This window comes from Paroedura picta, chromosome 3, assembly GCF_049243985.1.
Source record: "Paroedura picta isolate Pp20150507F chromosome 3, Ppicta_v3.0, whole genome shotgun sequence".
Taxonomy (NCBI): domain Eukaryota; kingdom Metazoa; phylum Chordata; class Lepidosauria; order Squamata; family Gekkonidae; genus Paroedura; species Paroedura picta.
In genome coordinates, this window is record NC_135371.1 from 169,125,127 (window position 1) to 169,147,712 (window position 22,586).

The 22,586-nt window shown below is 52.8% G+C and overlaps 1 protein-coding gene across 1 annotated transcript in view; it reads left to right on the top strand.

Moving 5' to 3' along the window:
* Nucleotides 1-22,359, top strand: part of NDUFB11 (NADH:ubiquinone oxidoreductase subunit B11) — a 55,960-nt gene extending 33,601 nt beyond the window's left edge. The window contains exons 2-3 of the mRNA XM_077329400.1: nucleotides 5,122-5,252; nucleotides 22,180-22,359. Of these exons, the coding sequence (XP_077185515.1) occupies nucleotides 5,122-5,252; nucleotides 22,180-22,312 (264 nt within the window). The 3' untranslated portion in view covers nucleotides 22,313-22,359. The remainder of the gene's footprint in view (nucleotides 1-5,121; nucleotides 5,253-22,179) is intronic.
* Nucleotides 22,360-22,586: the final 227 nt, after the last annotated feature.

Sequence of the window (22,586 nt, forward strand, 5' to 3'; positions counted from 1 at the left end):
TCGCTGGCGAATGCTGGCAAGGACTCCTGGGAATTGTAGTCCATGGACATCTGGAGGGCCGCAGTTTGACTACCCCTGCACTGGGGTATGCAAGCTCTTCCCCAATTGGGAACCGGGCACGCCGTCTGGTTGGAAGTCTCTCGAACATTGCCAGCCTTGCATTTCTGCTCTGCTAAGAACTCAGTCGGCGGCCTTGGGGAAGCCGTTATTTAGCATTCGTCCTCACTCCCCTCTCAATACGGGGTAAATATTGACCTACCTTGCAGAGTTGCTGTGCATATTACTGAGAGAACGTTCTTCTGATCATCATTGCCGTCTTGCATTTATTACTCTATAGCAGGGTGTCAGAGGGGGCTCGGAAGAATCCGAAGCAGTGGTAGATTCTCTGCTGTCCCTTTTTTTAAAAAAATCATGCTGAGGACTTCATATCAGCCTGGGTTGACACCAGGGTCTGCCTTCAGTGTCTAGGTCTAGGTCTAGCAAGCCATTTCCCCTTCGCACCTAAAGCTTCGATACCGTTTCCCAAGAATTTGTAATTCAGCACACACACCCACTTATGTTGAGTCCGTCTTGTCCGGCTGTCCAAGTTGGAATAGGGCCTGATCGGCCCTGCCCCTGCAGCTCCCGCCTCCGTCCCGGGACTCTAGCCTCTTTGCTCTCAGACGCGCCTCAGTGCCTGGAGCCAGCAGCAGGTAAAGCGAGAGGGCCCGGAGCGAAGGATCGTGGTGGAGGGCCTGCTAACAAGGGCCTCCCAGCCTCCTGATGACCTGCTAAGGAGCTCTGTCCCGGCCCTGCCAACGAGCTGGCCAGACCCCGCCCACCACACTTGATCTGACTGCGAGCTCCTGCCCAAAGCCACCTTAAGCTGCCTAGCCAGGGGAGGGGACCCTTTCAAGGCCCGCTCTTAGGTACGGCCTTTGAAACTAGTTTAAATAATAATAATCTCCAAGAAGCTGCAGGGATGAGCAGAGAAAGGCAGGCACCCTTGCATCATTCGCTAGAATGAAGCCCCCCTGTCCGAGCAAGCTGCCCGACTGTTCTCTTTGCGGAGCCTCTCAAATAGCGCCCCCCCCCCATCTCTTGCCCGGGGGCTGTCTGCTTCTGGCCACTGCCTCTGGCCTCGCTGCTAGGAAGACTGTTGGGGGCAGGCATGCCTCTGGAAAGCCCTGCCTTGACCTGCGCTAGGGCGGATCTTGCTTGTTCAGCTTCAAAGGCACGGCCCGGACAGAAGCGGACTCCATTTGCTAGGGGGAGATGGCCAAGTTCACGTCCGGGGACGGGGAAGGACGCCCCGCAGGGCTGGGAAGTTCAGCAGCGGCGGAGGCTCCCTGCTTCGGGACGGGCCCGCAAAAGAAGGCATTGCCCTCCTGCCGGACGAAGGGATCCGCTGAATTCTGCCCCTTAACCCCCCGCCCTCTTTGCAATCAGCCAACATTATGTACGTTTAACATAAATCAGGGTAATTGTCCTGTCTTTCCGCTTGCACAGGTTCGGCTTTTGGGAAGAGTTGATTACCTCTCTCTCCCCCCAACCCTCTTAATTTTCCCAAGCTCGCTCGAAGTGTCCAGGGACTTGTTGGATGCAGTTGGGAGGGGGGTGGATTGATCCCCCCCCCCCCCCGGTGCCTCTGATTCACCAACTATTTGCTCAACAGACTCCTTCCTTGCCATGTTGCTTTACCGGCTTACTTTTGAAACAGAACAGGAGCTTCGATGAAGGAGTTCTTGTCACGCTTAGTACATCTCTTCTCCTCCTCCCCCCCTTCCTTTTAGCAAAGGAGTAATCAAAGAGATGGGGGGGGAGCATCGCTTCGCACCTGGCCTGTTGTGTTACTTAGAAGCTCTGTGGCCAACCGTCTCACCTGCTTGGTCTTTAATTCCTTCCTTTTCGTGGGTGGCCAACCTGTGGCTCTCCAGGTGTCCCTGGACTACAATTCCCATGAGCCCCAGGGCTCATGGGAATTGTAGCCCAAGGACATCTGGAGAGCCACAGGTTGGCCACCCCTGCTTCTGGAATCATCTCCAACAGGGACCTAAAGTGGCTTCTCCTTGCCTCAACGCGAATGGGTAGACCTGCGGACTGCATAATCCACTCTGTGGGGACAAGGATCAGTTAGGACAGACGGGGCTCACATCAGCAAGGCTCTCTCAAGGCCAGGAACCATACGTCATCCTGTCTGGAGCCTCTGTCAGCCCTCCGGAAAGAGATTTTGTGTCTTCAAAGGGTTCTATATTGACAATAACGAACGGTGGTCATTGAGTTTTGAAAGGACACAGCCAGCATTATGTTGTGGTTCAAGCTAGAGTAGGGGTTCTCAGCCTTCCTGCATCCGCGGCCCTTTAATCCAGTTCCTCATGTTGTGGTGACCCCCAACCAAAGAATTATGCAAGTGTTCTTTCACAGAAATTAAACCCATGGTGTGAAGATCCATTGTTCATGATTGTACATAAATTGTTTTGTTTTTTTTCCGGGGTTTCTCAGTTCACTTCTGCCTCTTGGCCCACCATGCCCATCTCTTTTCCGCTGCTCCAGGCAGACGAACGCTGTCTCTCGATCTACCCCGCAAGATTGTTGTGTGGATGGTGCCCCCCCCTAGCCAAGCTGCTTGCCCTGCTACGACCCCTGTGAAAGGGTCGTTCGACCCCAGAGAAGTCCTGACCCCCAGGTTTAGAAGCATTGAGTTAGAGCATTTCTCAATTTTTTTTTTACCATTGAAGAACCCCAGGGTTTCGGAAAACCCTGACTGAGAAAGTTTTGGGAAGCCTAGTCTGAAATTCCCACCCTGCCATGAAGCCGCCTAGATCAAATAGAACAGGTAGCGAAAAACACTGGGAACAGATACAAAATTTTAAAATATTTAAAATTGCATGATTAATAAGTGCGTTACAAAACTGCATAATAAAATTCCTCTAAAACGCTTTTAATTGAGCTTGAGTTGTCTTTCCCGCAGGCTAAGCACACGAGCACAAAATCTGGCAGCCTCCTTAATAATATGGACCTTACTATTCCACAGGAGAAATCTAACTATTCCTTTGTTAGAGCTAATGGAGGAATCCCTGAGTAATGGGAGGATGAATTTATTTCTCGCACAGTTGAAGGTAGGGCACTGAGGACGTGCTCGATTGACTCTATCTCCCCGGAATTACAGGGGCAGAGGCTTTCAGCTACTGGGATTTTCTTGAAGCGGCCCTCCAGGAAGGCAGAGAGCCAGTTTGGTGTAGTGGTTAAGAGTGCGGACTTTTAATCTGGCAAGCCGGGTTTGATTCCCCGCTCCCCCACATGCAGTCAGCTGGGTGACCTTGGGCTCACTACAATACTGATAAAGCTGGTCTGACCGAGCAGTGATATCAGAGCTCTCTCAACCTCGCCCACCTCACAGGGTGCCTGTTGTGGGGAGAGGAAAGGGAAGGCGTTTGTAAGACGCTTTGAGACTCTGGGTAGAGAAAAGCGGCATATAAGAACCAACTCTTCTTCTTCTTCTTCAGTAATATCAGGGCTCTCTCAGCCTCACCCACCTCACAGGGTGTCTGTTGTGGGGAGAGGAAAGGGAAGGCGACTGTAAGCCTCTTTGAACCTCCTTTGGGTAGAGAAAAGCGGCATCTAAGAACCAACTCTTCTTCTTATGCAAAGCATCTTGCTAGTGTGAATGCTCTCCTCTCGTATTTTGTTTCCAAACAGAAGAGAGAGTCTACAGAGGCTTGAATATATCTGGAACAAGGTGGTGTGCCATACCTAGGGGAGTAGCCACCTAGATCAGCCATTCTCAGTGGGGGCATAAGCCTCCCTGGGGGCCACAGACAGAAAAACGTGGGAAGGGGAGCCTAAAGTATTTGGGGGGGGGGCTGGTCACTGAACCGATGAAATGCCCTTTTCGTCACGTACGACGTCATTAATTGCTAAAAATCCCACCTTCGTCAAGGGAATGAAAAAGGAACCCCGTGAGTTCGAGTTGCTTTTTATGTGCTTGAATGAATGCATTCAAGGAGGGGAGGAATGAAGGCGCATGCTTCTCTTGGTCTAATGTTCTAGAAATCTGTCTCGTGCATGTATATGGCAAGGTACGTTGAGTATAGATCACTCTTAGCTGAGGCTTTTTTTAGCCCAGCTCATTGCGCAAGCAGCCAGCCTACTGCGGGGGGGGGGGGCCTGGAACTGAGAAGAGCCCCTAAAAGGCCACAAAAAGGTTGAGAATGGCTTCTCTAGGATCATAGAAGCCTGGAGTTGGAAGGGGTCCTTCAAGGCCATCTAGTCCATCCCCCTGCTCAATGCGGGAACACCCTAAACCAGTGGTTCTCAACCTTCCTAATGCTGCAACCACTTAATACAGTTCCTCCTGTTGTGGTGACCCCCAACCAAAGAATTAGGCAAGTGTTCTTTCACAGAAACTAAACTGAAACTGAATGCTGGTGTGAAGATCCATGGTTCATGACTCAATAGAAATTGTGTTTTTTTCCCCCCCGGGGTTTCTCAGTTCAGTTCTGCCTCTTGTCCCACCGTGCCCATTTCGCTCTTTTCCGCTGCTCCAGGCAGACAAATGCTGTAATCTCGATCTACCCCGCAAGGCTGTTGTGTCGACCCCCCCCCCCCTGGGCCAAGCTGCTTGCCCTGCCGCAACCCCTGTGAAAGGGTCATTTGACCCCCAGGTTGAAAACCACTGTCCTAAAAGGTCCCTGGCCACAAAAAGTTTGAGAATGCCTGCTCTAGGATCGTAGCTGGAAGGGGCCTTAGAGGCCATCTAGTCCATCCCCCTTGCCCAATGCAGGAACAGCCTCAAGCATCTGGATGACCTCAGTCCAGTCACCGTCTCTATCTGATCTACCTGGCTGGGTTAGAGCAGGGGTTGTCAAACTGCGGTCCTCCAGATGTCCATGGACTACAATTCCCTTGAGCCCCGGCCAGTGTTTGCTGGCGGAGGCTCATGGTAATTGTAGGCCATGAACATCTGGAGGACCACAGGTTGACCACCCCTGGGTTAGAGGATAAAACAGGCAAGGGAGAGGGGGTGGCTCTGAGCAGAAGAAAGACAGTGTGCAAAAGCTGGACTCGAATCAGTGTCCAGAGCAATTGGAGTGTGGCTTAACATGTCCCAAAAGCTGACCCTGTGCATCTTTCTCCTTCCAGAATCCAGATTACCATGGCTTTCACTCAGATCCTGTCATCGACGTATGGAGCATGCGCTTGGTATTCTTCTTCGGAGTCTCCATCACCATCATAGTGGGCATCGCCTTCATACATTATCTGCCTGACCGTGGGTAAGATCTCTTTGTGGGCCTCCCCTCCTGGCACTACAGTTCTTCTCAGGCCACCCATCTCTTGCATGGTCACTCTTTATTTGTTTGTTTATACTTATATTTATACTAGCAAGAAAGCCGATAGCAAGCAGTAATGAAATAGGTGCTAGGACCCAGGGGACACCAGGAGGTGCAGATCTCTCTCTGTGTCTCTCTCCCTCTAGCTGGTTGGTGTGCCTCGCAGCAGGAGTCAGAGCAGGTAATTAGGGCTCATTCTTAGGAGGGAAGCAGGGCTAGTGTGCAGTTTAAGGCAGCTCTCTTTCTCCCTCTGTTGCAGCAGGGGCGGCTCTCTCTGTGTCTCTCTGTCCTTGGCAGCAGGAGCCATAGCAGGTAATTAGGGCTCGTTCTTAGGAGGGAAGCAGGGCTGGGCAGCTCTCTCTGTGTCTCTCTCTGCCTCCTTCGCAGCAGGAGTGATAGGAAGGAATGAGAGCTCGTGTTCAATCTGGCAAGGCTCTGTGTGTGTCTCTCTGTCTCTGGCGCATCTGAAAGGAACGTGGCTAGCGTCCAGGGAGGGAGGGCGGGAGCTGTAGGGGCAGGGCCAATCAGGATGCAGCCAGCTTTGCTTTGCTGACTGCACCCTGGTTGGCCCTATTCCAGCTTGGACACCCGGACACGTACCACCCACCAGGCTATTTCACAAATGGATACCGCCGCTCTCAGATGTCTCTCAGCGGTTTACAAGATTCACAAGTACAATAAAACCCCGTAAAAACCCATTGAAACATAATTAAAATGCAATATCATGATGGCGGATAATAAATATATATACCCACTCCCTTCCCCCCATTCAGCAAAGGTCTATTACTCTCTATCTGAGAGCAAGGAACTTAGTTGGTTTGAGCTAGAGATCCACAGCTGACAACACCCTGGCCTCAGCCATATGCCTGGCGGAAGAGCTCCGTCTTGGTCCAGCTCTGGGTTCCCCCATCCATGCTTCTCCCTCGGCTAATCTCCCCTCGTTGCTCCCTACGATCGCACTTTCTGAATTCCGTTCTTTTGTAACCTAGAATCATAGAGTTGGAAGGGGCCATACAGGCCATCTAGTCCCAACCCCCTGCTCAATGCAGGATCAGCCCTAAGAATCCCGGTTGTTGTTGTTAGGTGTGAAGTCGTGTCCGACCCATTGCGACCCCATGGACAATGATCCTCCAGGCCTTCCTGTCCTCTACCATTCCCCGGAGTCCATTTAAGTTTGCACCGACTGCTTCAGTGACCCCATCCAGCCACCTCATTCTCTGTCGTCCCCTTCTTCTTTTGCCCTCGATCACTCCCAGCATTAGGCTCTTCTCCAGGGAGTCCTGGATGCTTCTCCAAGCATCCTAAAGCATCCTAAACCTGTCTCCCAGCTTCTTAACTCGTGTCCTTCTGCCTGCTGAAATTATAGCCTGCCTCTCTCCTGTTCTGAGACTTATGTGCCTGTCTGTTCTTAAGCATCACGGAACTCCCCCCCCCCCCCACACACACACCTCCTAATAACCTGCTGTCTCGGGAGCAGCAAATGCCTTCTGCGGAGGAAAGGGACAGACGTGCAAGAATCCATTTTACGCAAGAGCCAGCTTGAGGTAGTGCATAAGAGCAGTGACCTCTAATGTCGAGAGCCCGGTTTGATTCCCCACTCCTCCTCCACATGCAGGCAGCTGGGTGCTTGTGGGCCGGTCACAGGTCTCTCAGAGCTCTCTCGGCCTCTCCCACCTCAACGGGGAGAGGAAGGAGAGGCAGTAAGCCCCTTGGAGGCTCCATCGGGTTAGTTAGTAGATTGATATTTTAATGGGAGTTTTAATGGGGTTAGTTGTTGTGACCCGCCTCGAGCCTATCGGGAGAGGCGGGAAATAATAATAATAATAATAATAATGATAATGATAATGATAATGATAATGATAATGATAATGATAATGATAATGATAATGATAATGATAATGATAATAATAATAGTAAACCTGTGGTCTTCCAGATGTCCGTGGACTACAATTCCCATGAATTTGTGGGAATTGTAGTTCATGAACATCTGGAGGACCACAGGTTGACCTTGTTTGCTGACAAGCATCTTGATCAGGGGTCTCCAACATGGCTCCCCTGGTGCCCACTGAGCCTTTCAACTGTTTTTCGGAAGTGGGTGGCGCCAGATGACGCCTTTTGCCCAGCAAGGCTGCTGATTGGCCGTTGGAGATTTGGCCGCTTGTGCAGATTTTTGTAAGTGTCTCTTTGGCACCATCTGCCACCGCAACACAAGGACTGCGTGACCAAAGGCAAGCTGCGGTTTTGCGGCTCGCTCCGCCCCCTGTTGGTGAGCCTCTTGTGGCGCAGGGAGGTAAGGCAGCAGAAATGCGGTCTGAAGCTGTCTGCCCATGAGGTTGGGAGTTCGATCCCAGCAGCCGGCTCAAGGTTGACTCGGCCTTCCATCCTTCCGAGGTTGGTAAAATGAGGACCCAGCTTGCTGGGGGGTAAACGGTAATGACTGGGGAAGGCACTGGCAAACCACCCCGTATTGAGTCTGCCATGAAAACGCTGGAGGGCGTCACCCCAAGGGTCAGACATGACCAATGCTTGCACAGGGGATACCTTTACCTTTTTACCACTCCCTGTGTTTGGTAGCCAAGCCCCCTCCCCCCTTCCCCTCAATACTGCATGTGCATTCCACAGGTGCCAGCAGATTCAAAAAGGTCACCCCAGGGCTCACCTGCTCTTGATCATGCTCTCTCCTCCAGAGGGCAGGTACACCTGGGACGCGCTGTGTATCGGGAAAAGCCATCTTGAGTTATAGGGACTCTCTCCTTAATAAGCTTGGGTTCTATGTGCATTATAGGCGCGTGCTTTTTATGGGGATGCAAGGAAGAGCTTGAAAGGTTTCCAGAAGATTTTATCATCCACGCTCGTTAGGCCATGCTGCCTTTCTTCAAGGGCACCGCTTGCACAGGGGGGGGGGGGGGAAATAATCCTCATTAGAACTATAATGTCGCCGCGTGGACCCTTCTTAGAAAAAGGCAGGGGGACAGAGCTTCGGTGTTCTCTGCTGCTCTTTTCCCCTCTGCAGCCAGCAACGATTGCTTGTGTGTTTTTCCCCCTCTCTCTTATCTTGTTACCCTTGTCAAGCGTTCATCCTTTTGAAAGCTGCCTCCTTAATGTTTTTTGGGGTTGTTTATTTGGGGATTTTTTGTTTTAAATCCCCAGTCAAATCGCGACGAGGGCTATTTTCATAACAGAGCTTGGTAACTGCCGTTGCGTTTTTCCGAAATGTGCATCCGGGTAGCCTCCTGCGACGACTTGGAACGGGGTTTTTCGATTTCCCCGAGACTCTGACTTGAAGGAAGTCCAAATGCCCCACAATGCACTGGGAACTGTGAGCACTTGTGTGATTCACCAAGTCCAACCCCCCCCCCTCTCTTTTCACATCTAAACCCCACAGCCTCCTCCACATTTGTCACCTCCCTCTTTGGTCCTTTGAGGTGATCAGATAGAAGGGCTCTCGGCAAAGAGAGGAAAGCGGCTGGAAGGAAAAGAATCAAAGCCCCCCTCGATCCCCTGCTCTGATCCTTCAGAGGTGGGGGGTGGACTTCACCGGAGAGGCTGTCTAAGCAGCCCTTCCTCTTACCCAGAGAGGTGCCAAAACCCTGGTTCCGGGTCCGCATCCCAGTCTGCTGCATTTGATAGGCAGATCCAGTCACCCCAGGGTCCTGCAGGCATGGCGAGTCACGTCCTGGTGATAAATCACTTTGTCCACGGTATAGCCCCATCTCCCATACACAGAGCCCAAAGCCCCCCATGGAGGATTGAGCCAGGAGCGTGCCAGAAGCCCAGCCAAATCTTTCAGGCCTCGTTCCACACAATCCCTTTCCCTCCCGTTGCGGGCTTAACCGATCAGAGATGGATTTGCATGCTCCTTCCTGGAGGCCGTGTGCTTGGGTGACCTAGAATTTTTGTGACTCAATAACTCCCAGAGCTTGTTTTTCGCCTCTTTTTTTCTTTTTGCCGTGCTTGGCGAGAATCGCCTTTGCCCAAAACGGCATGGGTGACCTTCTGCTCACCTTCCGGCAGACTTTGAACTTCAGCCACGTTGAGGCGCATGCAAAGCTGTTCTTAAAGCTTCCTCTGTTCGCTTGGCTGTAGTCTCAGAGGGGGCCACATGGGGCCCGCTGGCCCAAACTGAGAGCCTTTCAAGAGGCAGGAAGATGAACTGCAGTAGAAAGCCAGCTGCTTCTGTAGCAATGCATTGACAAGGTCACCTTATCCTCTCACCCTTCAGCCAGACAACACTCCCTAGAGCAGGGGTGGCCAAGCCACAATTGTAGCCCATGGACATCTGGCGAGCCACAGTTTGGCCACCCCTGCCCTAGGGAGCCGGTGGCGTCCGTCACAATTTCTCCAGGTGGCTCTTGAGCAAGCATGTCCAGGGAAGGGAGGCACATGCCCTAGAGGGGGCAGGAAGGAGCCTTGAGGAACTTCTGTCTGGACTTTACAATGATCCTCCAGACCTTCCTGTCCTCTACCATTCCCAGAGTCCATTTAAGTTTGCACCGACTGCTTCAGTGACTCCATCCAGCCACCTCATTCTCTGTCGTCCCCTTCTTCTTTTGCCCTCGATCGCTCCCGGAATTAGGCTCTTCTCCAGGGAATCCTTCCTTCCTTCCTTCCTTCCCTCCCTCCCTCCCTCCCTCCCTCCCTCCCTCCCTCCTTCCTCCTTCCTTCCTTACTTCCATCCTTTCCTTCCTTCCTTCCTTCCTTCCTTCCTTCCCTTCCTCCTTCCTTCCTTCCTTTCCTTCCTTCCTTCCTTCCTTCCTTCCTTCCTTCCTTCCTTCCTTCCTTCCTTCCTTCCTTCCAGGGAGTCCTTCCTTCCTATTTATTTTATATATACATATATAAATAAATAAATTCCCTATTGGGGGATGGTCCCCATAACAGAATTGCAATCTTGCCAGTTCCTACATGCCGGACAAGTAATAATGCACTGAGATACCCGTATGGCTTAACAATTATAACAACATAATAATTAGACTTCTTCAGAGTCTGCAGACTTCAAAGGTTCTTTAATGTAAAAAAAGTCCCAACGCGTCTCACCGTAAGGCTTTATCAAGGGACATTCAATTCGTTGTCATGTCAATAGGAGCTTCAATACCAAGAAAGAATCTCTTAAAAGAAAGTAGAATTATTATAACGGTTGCTAGTCATAGCTTCAGGCGTTCTGTTTGATTCTTCACTGGGTCCTGCCCCTCCTATTGTAGTTTTGGGTCCTACATGCCGACATCTTGCCAGGGCACCAGAGGAAGCCGATGCGACTTTATTTTCCTTGACCAGCAACGGTACCGAATCTGAATCAGAAGCATAAGAGAGCTGGAAGAGACCACAAAGGAGGAATCCATTGCAGCCCCCCACCTTCTTGAAAATCACACACTCCTGACAGGTGCTCATCCAATCTGCTCCCAAAATTTCCAGTGAAGGAGACTCCACCACCCTCCGAGGCAGCATATACCTTCTTCGAGCCACCCCCGTCATCAGAAAATGCTTTCTAGTATTTAAGGGGACATGCCTTTCCTGTAATTTGAACCCCTTGTGCTTAGTCCTTGTCTCCCAAGCTCCTCTTCTCCGAGCGATACCATAGCCCACTCTCTCAGCCTGTCCTCGTAAGCTGGGGATGCCCACCCCTCAGCCATCGTAGCCGTCCTTCTCTGAAAACGTCCCGGATTGTTAGTATCCTTGGACACAGAATTCCAAATGAGCTACAACCGATGCAGAATAGAGTGGAATTATGCCTTCCCTTGCTCTAGATCAGGGATTCCACCCCCAGGGGTCTGCGAGGGCTCTGGAGGGAGTCCTTAGGACTCTGGAGGGGATCTGCGGCCTTTCGCCTCCGGCCTTAATGGACTTGGCCACAAGCTAGGAAGAGGAAGAGGAGGAAGAGGAAGAAGAGAGTTGGTTCTTAGATGCCGCTTTTCTCTAACAAAAGAGTCTCAAAGCGGCTTATAATCCCTTTCCTCCCCCCACAACAGACACCCTGTGAGGGAGGGGAGGCTGAGAGAGCCCTGATATTACTGAAGAAGAAGAAGAGTTGGTTCTTATATGCCGCTTTTCTCTACCCGAAGGAGTCTCAAAGTGGCTTATAGTCGCCTTCCCTTCCTCTCCACACAACAGGACACCCTGTGAGGGAGGTGAGGCTGAGAGAACCCTGATATTGCTGCTCGGTCTGAACAGTTTTTATCAGTGCCATGGCGAGCCCAAGGTCACCCAGCTGGGTGCCCCTCCGTGCCCCTCTCCGAAAACCCAGGAGGTCGAGAGGACATGATAGCACACAAACGAACTATGTCTACTAATTGGCTTCCCCTACTGAGCAGAGCAAAGGGAAGCCACCCCCCCACCCCCACCCTGCCAGCGATCGTGGCCTTGAATCCCAATGTCCTGCCTCTCCTTTGCCAACACAGCAGCTAACTTTGGAGAGGGAGCAGTCTGAAACCACGGCTGGCTGGTTCTCAGGCACTCCTGGCCTTTTGTGTTTTATTGATATCATGCCCCTTCCGGAATGTTCAGGGTGGCTCCCCTTGTTGAATGGTACAAAATGGACAAGAGAAACCAAAATGTCACAGCACGTCCGGGATCTTGTTAACAAACACAGGCCTTTTGGAGGCACTGCCCTATGCCTACCACTCCGTGACCCCAGGACTATAAAAATGCCTTCTCTCGCTCTTTTTCTGTCTTGCTCGTTCCCTTGAAAGGGAGTTTCTCCGAACAAACGATGGACTCTTGCTTATTTGTGGAATAAGCTTGTTGGGGGGGGGGGTCAGAAAACCCTGTACAGAGAAAGCCCCCCCGCCCCCAGCAGATCAGCCTAGGGGGAAATCTTGGCAGCCCAGCAGTTGCTTCCAGAATGTCCCCCCCCCCTTTTTTTTCCCCCTCCTGTGTTACGGACATAGCAATACACAGCCCCCCCCTCCCCACCATGAACCCCAAAGGCCACCTTTTCCCCGTCAAGCTTCTGAAAGGATTCGTTTTCAGACAAGGTAGACGGGCGGAGGGGGAGCGCGAGCAGAAATTCACCGCAGTTGGGAGCTGCCGAGAGTTATTTTGGGGGTGCGCCAGCTGCTGCTAGGTGTACGTGGCGTGTATATATAGCCAACGGGGATATAGATAGAGGCCCAGAACTGAGGGCCGTGCTGTTTTGGCTGGCGGGGAGAGGGCAGGTTGCAGCCCCGTTTGTTCCTCTGCTGACGCACACGAGAAGCTTCTGATCAGAAGCGGCTTGCGCGGCACCCGGAGCCTTGCGATAGGCACCGCAGAAGTGCGTCGCTAATGAGAACATCCTTTGGAGGGGGGGGGGATGACACCTAGGAGTCCTAGCCCCGCCCAGCTTTGACGCCCTCATCTTGCAGACCTTGGTTCTCTCCCGGAGCAAAGACTGGGACTTCGTGTCCTCTCTAGAGCCAGCTGGGTGTGGCGGTTAAGGACATCAGGCCCTAAAATGGAGAAGCGGGTTTCATTTGGAGATTTTTAAGCAGAGGCTGGAGAGCCATCGGACGGAGAGGCTGATTCTGCGAAGGCTCAAGGGGGTGGCAGGTGGCAGGGGATGAGCGAGAGGGTTGTGGGTGTCCTGCATAGTGCAGGGGGTTGGACTAGATGACCCAGGAGGTCCCTTCCAACTGTATGATTGTAGGATTCCCCACTCTTTTACAGGCAGCCAGCTGGGTGACTCTGGGACAGTCACAGTTCTCTTAGACCTGTCCTCGCAGAGCAGTTTTCTCAGAGCTTTCTCAGCCCCACCTCCCTCGCAGGGTGCCTTGTGGGGATTGGAAGGGCAGGCAATCGTAAGCCGCTTGGAGACTCCTTCGGATAGTAAAACGCAAGCTTCCAAAAACGTGCTCTTCTTTCTTTCTCCTTCATTCATTCATTCGTTTGTTTGTTTGTTTGTTCCTTGGTTCGTTCGTTCATTTCTTACTTAGATTTTTAGCTCGTCACTCTCCGGAGACTCATGGCAGGATACAATATATAAACCTAAAACATCATAAAAATCCCACCCCAAAGACAGAGCAGACAAACATGGGCTAAGATAAAATAAAACTAGATTGGCAGCATGATTCTCCCCTCCTGCATCCCAGCAGCCGTCCATCCCTGGGGTGGGGTACACTAGATCTTCCTGTATGTTATGCAAGAACACGGGGTCTTGCAAATGGACCCTGGAGAGTCGAGCGGCAACCTGGCAGCGGGGAGGAGAGCAGCGAGTGATCACAGACGTCAGGATCCCCCTGGTCGCCAGCCTCCTGCCATGTTTCTGTCGGTGCCAGCTCTCATTGTCCCTTGTCATTTTCTGTATTGTCGTCTGCCAGTGGGGAGCAGGGCTGGGAACGTTAACTGATTGCAGTTGGTTTTATTGCTTTTCCGTTGCTTGCTCGCTTGTGTAGTTCAAATGCCGATTTTCTCTTGGGAGGGGTGGAACTTGGACGCCATCGGGGAGCCTGGCCTCGAGTCAGCCTTGCAAGAAGGATGCCGTGTGCTCATGGGCGCAGGACTAGTTCCTGCACTTTTCCCCGGGAAGAGGGGCAACCCGCTTCTTGTCAGTTAGGGGGTGGGGTTTGGGGACTTATATTGATCACTGGAGTGCCTGTCAAGTTAGTTTCAGCAAGAATAATCATGAGATTCGTATCGCTGCCTCAACAAACTGCTTTTCATAGAACCATAGAGTTGGAAGGGGCTATGCAGGTCATCTAGTCCAACCCCCTGCTCTACACAGGATCAGCCCTAAGCATCCTAAAGCAGTGGTCCCCAACCCACAGGCCGCAGCCCGGTTTCAGGCCGCAAAGGCCTTGGCGCCGGGCCGTGGCTCCCTCTCCCCGGCCCCCTCCCCCGCAGTAAAAAACTTCCCAGGCCGCAAGCTTGTGGCCCGGGAAGCTTCTTACTGCGGGAGGGGGGGAGAGGGAATCAGGCCCGCGCCCGCGCATCTCGCATGCGTTGACGGACCGCTCACGTGCACATGCACCACGTGCGGCCGAAATCGCACATGCATGGCACTTTCGCGCATGTGCGCATGCGCAAAAGGTGCTGCGCATGCGCAATTTTGGCCGCTCATGCACAGCATGCGCGGGCGGGCAGTTGCCCTGCCGGTCCCCAGCCTCAAAAAGGTTGGGGACCACTGTCCTAAAGCATCCAAGAAAAGTGTGTATCCAACCTTTGCTTGAAGACTGCCAGTGAGGGGGAGCTCACCACCTCCTTAGGCAGCCTATTCCACTGCTGAACTACTCTCACTGAGAACCATTTTTTCCTGATATCTAGCCTATATCGTTGTACTTGAAGTTTAAACCCATTACTGCGTGTCCTCTCCTCTGCAGCCAACAGAAACAGCATCCTGCCCTCCTCCAAGTGACAACCTTTCAAATACTTAAAGAGGGCTATCATGTCCCCTCTCAACCACCTTTTCTCCAGGCTGAACATTCCCAAGTCCCTCAACCTATCTCCATAGAGCTTGGTCCCTTTTGCTGCCAAGACCAAGTGCGTTCATTGAGAAAGCCGTCGGGGGGGGGGGTGTCTGACATCGTGAGGCTTCCGGCCATCCACAAACAAACTCTGAGCGTTGCTTAACTTTTAGGGTGTGCAGGCAGGCAGGGCTACAATTCTGTCCTTTTGGATCCCAAAGGCCTTGGTGGGATTACTTGGTGGGATTACTCATACTTTGCAAGAGCAGAAATGTTGGCTCTGGGTGCAGAATTTTGCATTTGAGAATCTTTTGACTTTTCCTTTTTTTAAAAACATTCCAAGTTTCTAGATCTTAAGAAGCTCGGAAATCGGCCCGGGGACCGACCGGCTTTCTAGTAGGCAGAGGGAAAGGACTTCACGGCCCAGTGCAGATCTTTAGACCCCTGTCCTTCTGCGGGTTTCCGCAGCAGAATGCACTATATGCAATCCACAGGTTTACAAAATGAACCCTGAGCAGTCGCCCAATGAACAGAACTCTCAGAGACGGGGCAGGGCGTTCCTTGGCAGGGGCCCCAGCGTTCCCACACCGTCTTTGTCAGCAGCACACGACGTAGTGGTGTGAACGGGTGGCATCTGTAGGGAAGGAGCTGTGGGAGGCCCTGCTGTTGTTTCCTCTGCGTGTCTGTTTGCTTTTTTTTTTACCTTTACTGAGAGAGAGAGAGAGAGAGAGAGAGAGAGAGATGCACGTGCCAATGGTGGGGGGAGTTAAGCCAATAGCAAATGCCCACTGCCACTTTTCGGGGCACGAGGTAGGATATCTGACTTGCAAACACATTGGCCCGACTTCAGTGGCTGCAAATTGGAACCTAGGAATCTGCCCCTGTGCCAGGGACCTGAGCAAAGGGCACACACCATGACTCACCTGGCGTTCCCAGGCACAGCCTCTCCGTTGGTTGGAGAGTCAGTTGGCACCTGTGCCAGGTGCTCTGCCTTAACTGGAGCGTAAGCCTGCACGGGTGCACGAAAGCTGTCTTAATGCTGTATCAGGCCTGTTCCCAGCTGCAGTTTTCCAGGGTATCAGGAAAAGCCTTTTTCACCTCACCTGCTGCCTGATTCTTTGCACTGGAGATGCCAGGGATTGAACCGGTGACGTTCTGCTTGCCAAGCGGAGGCTCTGCCACAGAGCCACGGCCCCGCATGAACAGAACTCCCACACATAGCTGCCATACACCAAATCAGTCCAGCAAGGTCGGTATTGTCTGCTCCGACAGGTCGCATCTCTCCCGGGTCTCCCACAGACATCCTTTTGCCGTATATACCGCCAGGCCCTTTTGACTGGGGATCCCGGTGCTAGAACCCGTGACCTCCACGTCAAGCAGGTGCTCGGTCGCTGAGTCGCCGCTTTTGGGAGATCAGCCAGCAGCTGATGGAGATGTGGAGGAAGCATTGGTCCTCAAAGGGTGCTTCAGAAAGCCTTCCCCAGATGCCAGCTAACCCTAGATAATTCTCAAAGCAAATTTTGCTTCCTTTTACTTAACAATGAGTACTAGGAACTTGATTTTTTAAATCTAACTATAAATCCATACTGGGAGCCTTGGGAATATAGTGGATAATGAACAGGATACTGCCCTAAATTCAGCCACCCCGAGGGACCTTCTGTTGCTGCTCGATGCTGAAACGAGATCTTTTCTTGTGCTACTTCATGATCTCATGAAGTTGCCAAATACTGAATCAGACAATTGGTCCGTCAGGGTCAGCATTGTCTGCTCAGACTGGCAGCATCTCTCCAGTGAAGGTCTTTCACCTCACCTGCTACCTGTTCCTTTTAACTGGAGTTTCTGGGGACTGAACTGAATGTCCATCAGATCACCCAGTACCGGGTCCTTTTAACCGGAGGCGTCGGGGATTGAACCTTGGGCGTTTTCATGCCAAGCAGACGCCCTCCCACTGAGCCGCTGCTCGACGCTTTAAAACACACAGCTGGCCAAGAGGAAGCCTCCGAGCCACCGTAGTGGTAGAACCGGAGAGCACCCACTTTGGTGGCGGTGAACGTGAGGATCGCTCTTAAAGCACCTCCCTAAATTTGTAGCGCCAGCCTGCAAAACCACGCGATTCTTCTGTGCCCTTGTTCTATTTGGGGAGCATCTATTCCTGGTTTCTTAATCAGGCTGGAACAGAGAGACTAGACTGGTCACCCGGCTCACCGTCACCCTTCCTCTACGCCAGAGTGGTCCTTCAGGGGAAAGGTGGGGGCCCATCTCTCTTCCTCGGTGGTGCAAAGCGGGCCGTCTTGCTCAGAAAACCAGCGATGAGGTGCCTGATCGCTAGACATAAGTCTTCTCTAATTGATGGGGGGGGGGTCTCATTAAGGAAGTCTTTGGGGAGCCGCTAATGAACTCTGCTGTCACTACAAAAGCTGGGGATTGCCGGAGGTGCGGAGATAGGGGAGGGCGGCCCTTGGGGAACCGGACTGGCAGCATTTCGGTAGTGGGGAAGGGGACAGGACAGGATGAATGGGTACCGGAACAGGCAAAGGGAGCGGGTGGGGGAATGAATGCACATTAGAACAAAGATGCCCACTGTTTTAATGCCGGATGGAAGCCGCTTTGAGACTCCTTCGGGTAGAGAAAAGCGGCATATAAAAACCAATTCTTTTTTTTTTTTTAATGTGGGGAATTTACATTTTTTAATAACATTTCACATGTTTCTGCAAACCCGGAAGGTCCCCTAAGTTTACAGAAAAATCTTGTTGGTGTCGGTGTAGCCCCAGTCCATGGATTTACATATCTGCAGATGGGCCCAGACTTTTCCATTTGATATAGAATCATAGAGTTGGAAGGGGCCACACAGGCCATCTAGTCCAACCCCCTGCTCTACGCAGGATCAGCCCAAAGCATCCTAAAACATCCTAAACCTATATAGATGAGCGTGCAAGATTGCATGTTTTGTGTTTGACTGGGTAGGTCCTAATCAAAGCTGGATTTTGTTCTTCTTTTGGGATATGTAGACTCTTAGACAGTCCTTTGGTGCTGTTGGGCCAGGGGGCTTAATCCTCTTTTCCTTCTGCATATTTCTGAATTTCCCAACACCTCCTGTTTCCCTGTCTTAACGGCAACAGTGCCCGTTTGTGTATTTTAAAGTGGATTATTTAGGATTTCTTGACTGTACAGAGATCAAGCATCTGCAAGAATTTCCACCCCCCAAGGTACACTGGACTGAGAACATTTTCTTTTAATTGAGCTGCCATCTGACCGTGTCCTTTAACCGGACCAAGAGGGCTAGGGCTATTTGCAATCCCCCCCCCATTTCTTTCTCCTCTGACTGCCAGTTTGTCTCCCGCATGGCAGGGGAAGGGGGTCTCTTCTTTGGCTCTTATTCTAAGCCTGATTCTTCCCCCCTCCCCAGTGGAATTGCTGCAACCCCATTTGTCAACCGGAGAGCTTTACATGAAAACCTCCTGCCCGCCCATTTATATTCCACTTAATGAGCTGGCCGAGGCAGATCGGATGCACGCCAGCAGGGGAGGGGACAGGGGGGGGAAGGAAACTATACTTCCCTTCAGGGCGGGTGTCTGTCTTGGATGTAAGGGAAGCCACGCAGGAGAAAATGGTGTGGGAGTGTGTGTGTGTGTGTGAGAGAGAGATTGTGATTATCCACTAAGGATGACCCAGTACTGGAAAGGAAGGGAAGAGGGAAACAATGATAAAATTACAGATACCTGATACACTTGATCCTGCATTCTTCTTTGAGGCACCAACACGGGAATATCTTTCAGGGAACAGCAAAGGGATATTTTCCCGCAGCATCCTCTGTTGGGAGCCAAAGGCCTCAACCCCACTGTGTCTTTGTCCTCACGAGCTATAATAGGCACAACATTTGGGGTGGAGGAAGAACATGCACGTGAAATTCACTTACGTGGGTGAGGGATCCACATGCAAGTCCTGAGATCTGGAATCTTTGGAAAAAGGAAGGAACAGGTTTGTCGTCCTCAGAGCGGCGGGACAAAACCTCAAAATTGCTCAGGGTTTGCAGTAGTTGAATGCCAAGTGCTCCTGCACAAGAAATTTTTAAGCAGAGGCTGGAGAGCCATCTCACTGAGAGGCTGATTCTGTGAAGGCTCAAGGGGGTGGCAGGTTGCAATGGATGAGCGATTGGGATGTGAGTGTCCTGCATAGTGCTGGGGGTGGGACTAGATGACCCAGGAGGCCCCTTCCAAAACTATGACACTTTTATTCTATATCGTGGGATGGGCCAAACCGCAGTCCTTGACGCCAGATGTTTAAAGCCCTGCTTGCCCTCCTCCTTCCACCTTTACGGCACCTTCACCGCCCTTCCTGAGCTTTCTGCTCTTCCCGTGAATTCTTCTCATAGTCCCTCTTCTCAAACCTAAATGCCAGCAGCAAGCTAAAGAAGGAGTGGGAGAGCTTCTGGAGACCTGGCCCTGTTGGAAGACCTCCTGATGGCACCTGGGTTTGGACCCCTGTGTGGTGCAAAGCGCCGGCCTAATCCCACATGGCTTCTCTTAGGATATACTCCTCGGCTCGCCAGTCCACCGCGCTGCGTGCCAGGGACTGCTCACTCACAGTGGAGTCAGTTCAAGCATCCGACTCCCCCAGTGCAGTGCGGACGTGTACATATCAACCTCATTCATGCTCCGCTGTCCTCCCCAACTGTGAAAAACAGCGGTCACAGCTGAGGTGCAAGCCACACCCTGGCATTCTGGCAAACCCCAAATTGCTTGTGTGCCGGTTCTTCCTGGACAGGCCTCCGCCGTCCTGCTCTTCCCAAAGCCCGACCTGCTCAGACTGGGCCGCCACAAAGCAAGAGCTCAGATCAGTGGTTCTGAAACGACAGTGTGGACCACCAACACCCCCCCTCCCTCGCTTCCTCAGGGGAGGACGCAAGGCAGCCGGAGGGAGCCACAGAGTTCCAGCGAAGAGCTGGAGGCAAAGCCGGGGGGGGGGGTCTTCCCTCCCAAGAGCGCAGTCTGAGTGCTGCGTCCTCACAAGCTCCTGCACTAACCAGGGCCGGCGCGACAGCTCTGCCTAACGTGACTCACAGCCGTGATTTCGGCATTTTATTAATGGCTTTAATTTGTTTGCGTGTGGCCTTCTCGGTATTTCTTACCAGCCGTCGGAATACGTTTTGCGGCGGTCTCTGGCCGCAGCAATAAAGCGTGACGGATTGAGCCACGGGCCCTTCCGAGAGGCAGGTAGGCCGCGGAAGACTCCGGTCAGCATGGATTCCGTTTCGTCCCCTTCCTGCCTTTCTTCTCGGCCAGACAGTTTTGAGAGAGAGAGAGAGCCAGGTTGGAGATGGGGTTCAGTCTAGAATGACGCACCTGTAAGGCCACTCTTACAGCAGTGCAGTGGGGTCTCGTGGGGCTTTCTTGCCGGAGTGAATTCATAGAAGGAGACCCCCAGTTCAGATCCTGGGGGGATGCCGGCTTAGGAGACAGCTTATGCCAGCAAAGGGGAAAAGGGGACAGCCATCTCTTTCCCAAGCTCTGTGAGAACAGTCAGAGCGGTTTCTCAGTGGAACAGGCTTCCTCGGGAGGTGGTGGGTTCTCCCACTTTGGGAATTCTTAAACGGAGGCTGGAGAGCCATCTGACGGAGAGGCTGATTCTGTGAAGGCTCAAGGGGGTGGCAGGTGACAGTGGATGAGCGAGAGGGTTGTGAGTGTCCTGCATATTGTGGGGGGTTGGACTAGATGACCCAGGAGGTCCCTTCCAACTCTGTGATTCTCTGATAGGAAGAATCATAGAATCCTAGAGTTGGAAGGGGCCATACAGGCTAATCTAGTCCAACCCCCTGTTCAACGCAGGATCAGCCTAAAGCAGGGGTGGCCACACTGTAGCTCTCCATATGTCTATGGACTACAATTCCCATGAGTCCCCCTGGCCTAAAGCATCCAGGATAAGTAGCTAAAGTCCTCCTCCAGTCCGGGGGAGATCACCAGCTCCAGCGGCCAGTTCCACCAAAGTACCCAGACCGTGAAAATGTTTTTCCTGCTGTCTAGCCAGGAGCATTCTAAACGTAGTTGAAGCCTGTTGCTGTGCGTCCTGCCAACAGCCACTGCACCCAGCCCTCCTCCAAGAGACGCTCTTTTCCTTCCTTCTGCCGGAAATTTCCATTCTTTTCTTTATTCATTCTTCCCTTCGCATGCCACCCTTCCCCAGGGGGCTCAGGGCAGCTCCCTATTTATAATACGGAACATGGAATAATAAAATGGCACATAAAATTCTAAAACTACTAATTCAAATTGAAATCCCATTGTTTCGGACGGGCCGTCACCTCCCCTCTAGGGAAAGAGGGGCACATAAAGTGCATGCTTTATGACCGGTCATGGGCATTCATCTGTATTTTTAGGCGCTTTCGGTAGGGAGGTCCTAATTTTGACGTTCTTTCTAAGCCTCAACCATAAACCCGGCAGAAAAGTGCCATCTTACAGGCCTGGGGAAACTGTCTACGGCACGGGTGACCCAAATGTAGCTCCCCAGATGCCCATGGACTACAACTCCCATGAGCCCCCTGCCAGCGTGCGCTGGCAGGGGCTCATGGGAGCTGTAGTCCGTGGGCATCTGGAGAGCCATGGCTCACATTCCCTGGCTCTGCATCCACAGCTCCTCCCTTGCCAAGAGCCCTTAAGACCGAAGCCCACATCAGCTCAAGCGGCACCCCCAGGGGTGTCCGAGCCCAGGCGTGGCAGGCTGTGGGTGACAGTCAGGCTGGGTCCGACCCTGTCCCTTTGATAGAGCTCAGACCCAGAAACACGCTGCCAGCCTCCCTTCTTCTGCTGCCGGTGTGGGAAGCCGCCCTGACAAGAGCCCCCACCCCACCGCACCGGGGACTAGAAGCGGAACGGCGCCGGGTGGAAGCAGGGGGGTGTCGGGTGCGTCTCGCTCCTGCCGGCGGCGGCCGGGGCCTCCTTAACGAAGCACTAATTAAGGCAAGCGGCTCGGCGCTTCATCTCGGCACTCTGTAATTAACGCCGCAGCTCTGATCAGGTCCGCGCTCCGAGGAGGGTGCGTCAAGCCCGTGGCAGGCGAGCAGCTGGAGGCAGGCTCCGTGTCGGTGCAGCTCCCCTGCGACGCTAGAGGGAGGCGTGCCGGGAAGGCGACAGGGCCTCCGCCAAGGAGGGCTCTGGCCGCGCAGCGTTTTCTCTCCGGTAACGTTTCCACAATGGCCACACCGGTTCAGGACAGGAAGAAGACCCGCCCCGGGACCGTTTGCAGTGTTGCTTTCCTTGGGCTTTCCGTTTGGTGCTCGGGCCTCGATTTCTCACTGCCGGAAATAACGGTGAAAATGGCCAAGGTGGGCCCAGGTGTGGCTCCTCGTCCGTTTTTCCGTCCTTCGGCCTGCTACGGCCCCCGCCCTTTCTGACTGCGCTGGGGTAGGAGCTGGGTCCCACCTGGGCCGGTGTCCTCCTTCTCCCCGCTTTTCCCAGAGCTGCCCTTTCCCAACAGCTCACTTGGTTGTCTCTTGTCTCCCCCTGCAGGCTGGAGGAGTGGTCTCGGCGGGAAGCCGAACGGCAGGTCAAATATCGGGAGGCACGCGGCCTGCCACTCATCGAGGACAACTACTATGATCCCAGCAAGATCGTGCTGCCTCCGGAGGAGGAGGACGAATGAGCCTGTTTGCCCTGTACTCTGAGAATAAACCCTCTGGATTTCCTGCCCATCGCTGCCGCCTTCTTTCTGTGGGGTTGTTCGGAGGAAGAGAAACACAAGGCTGCACAGGGGTGTAATTCTAAACAGCGGGGGGGGGGATCATGCTACCTTCTAGGCCAGGGGTGGCCAAACCGTGGCTGTCCACATGTCCATGGACTACAATTCCCATGAGCCATTGCCCCTGTCCACCTATGTCCATCGACTACAATTCCCATCTGCCCCTGGCCCCCCTCTG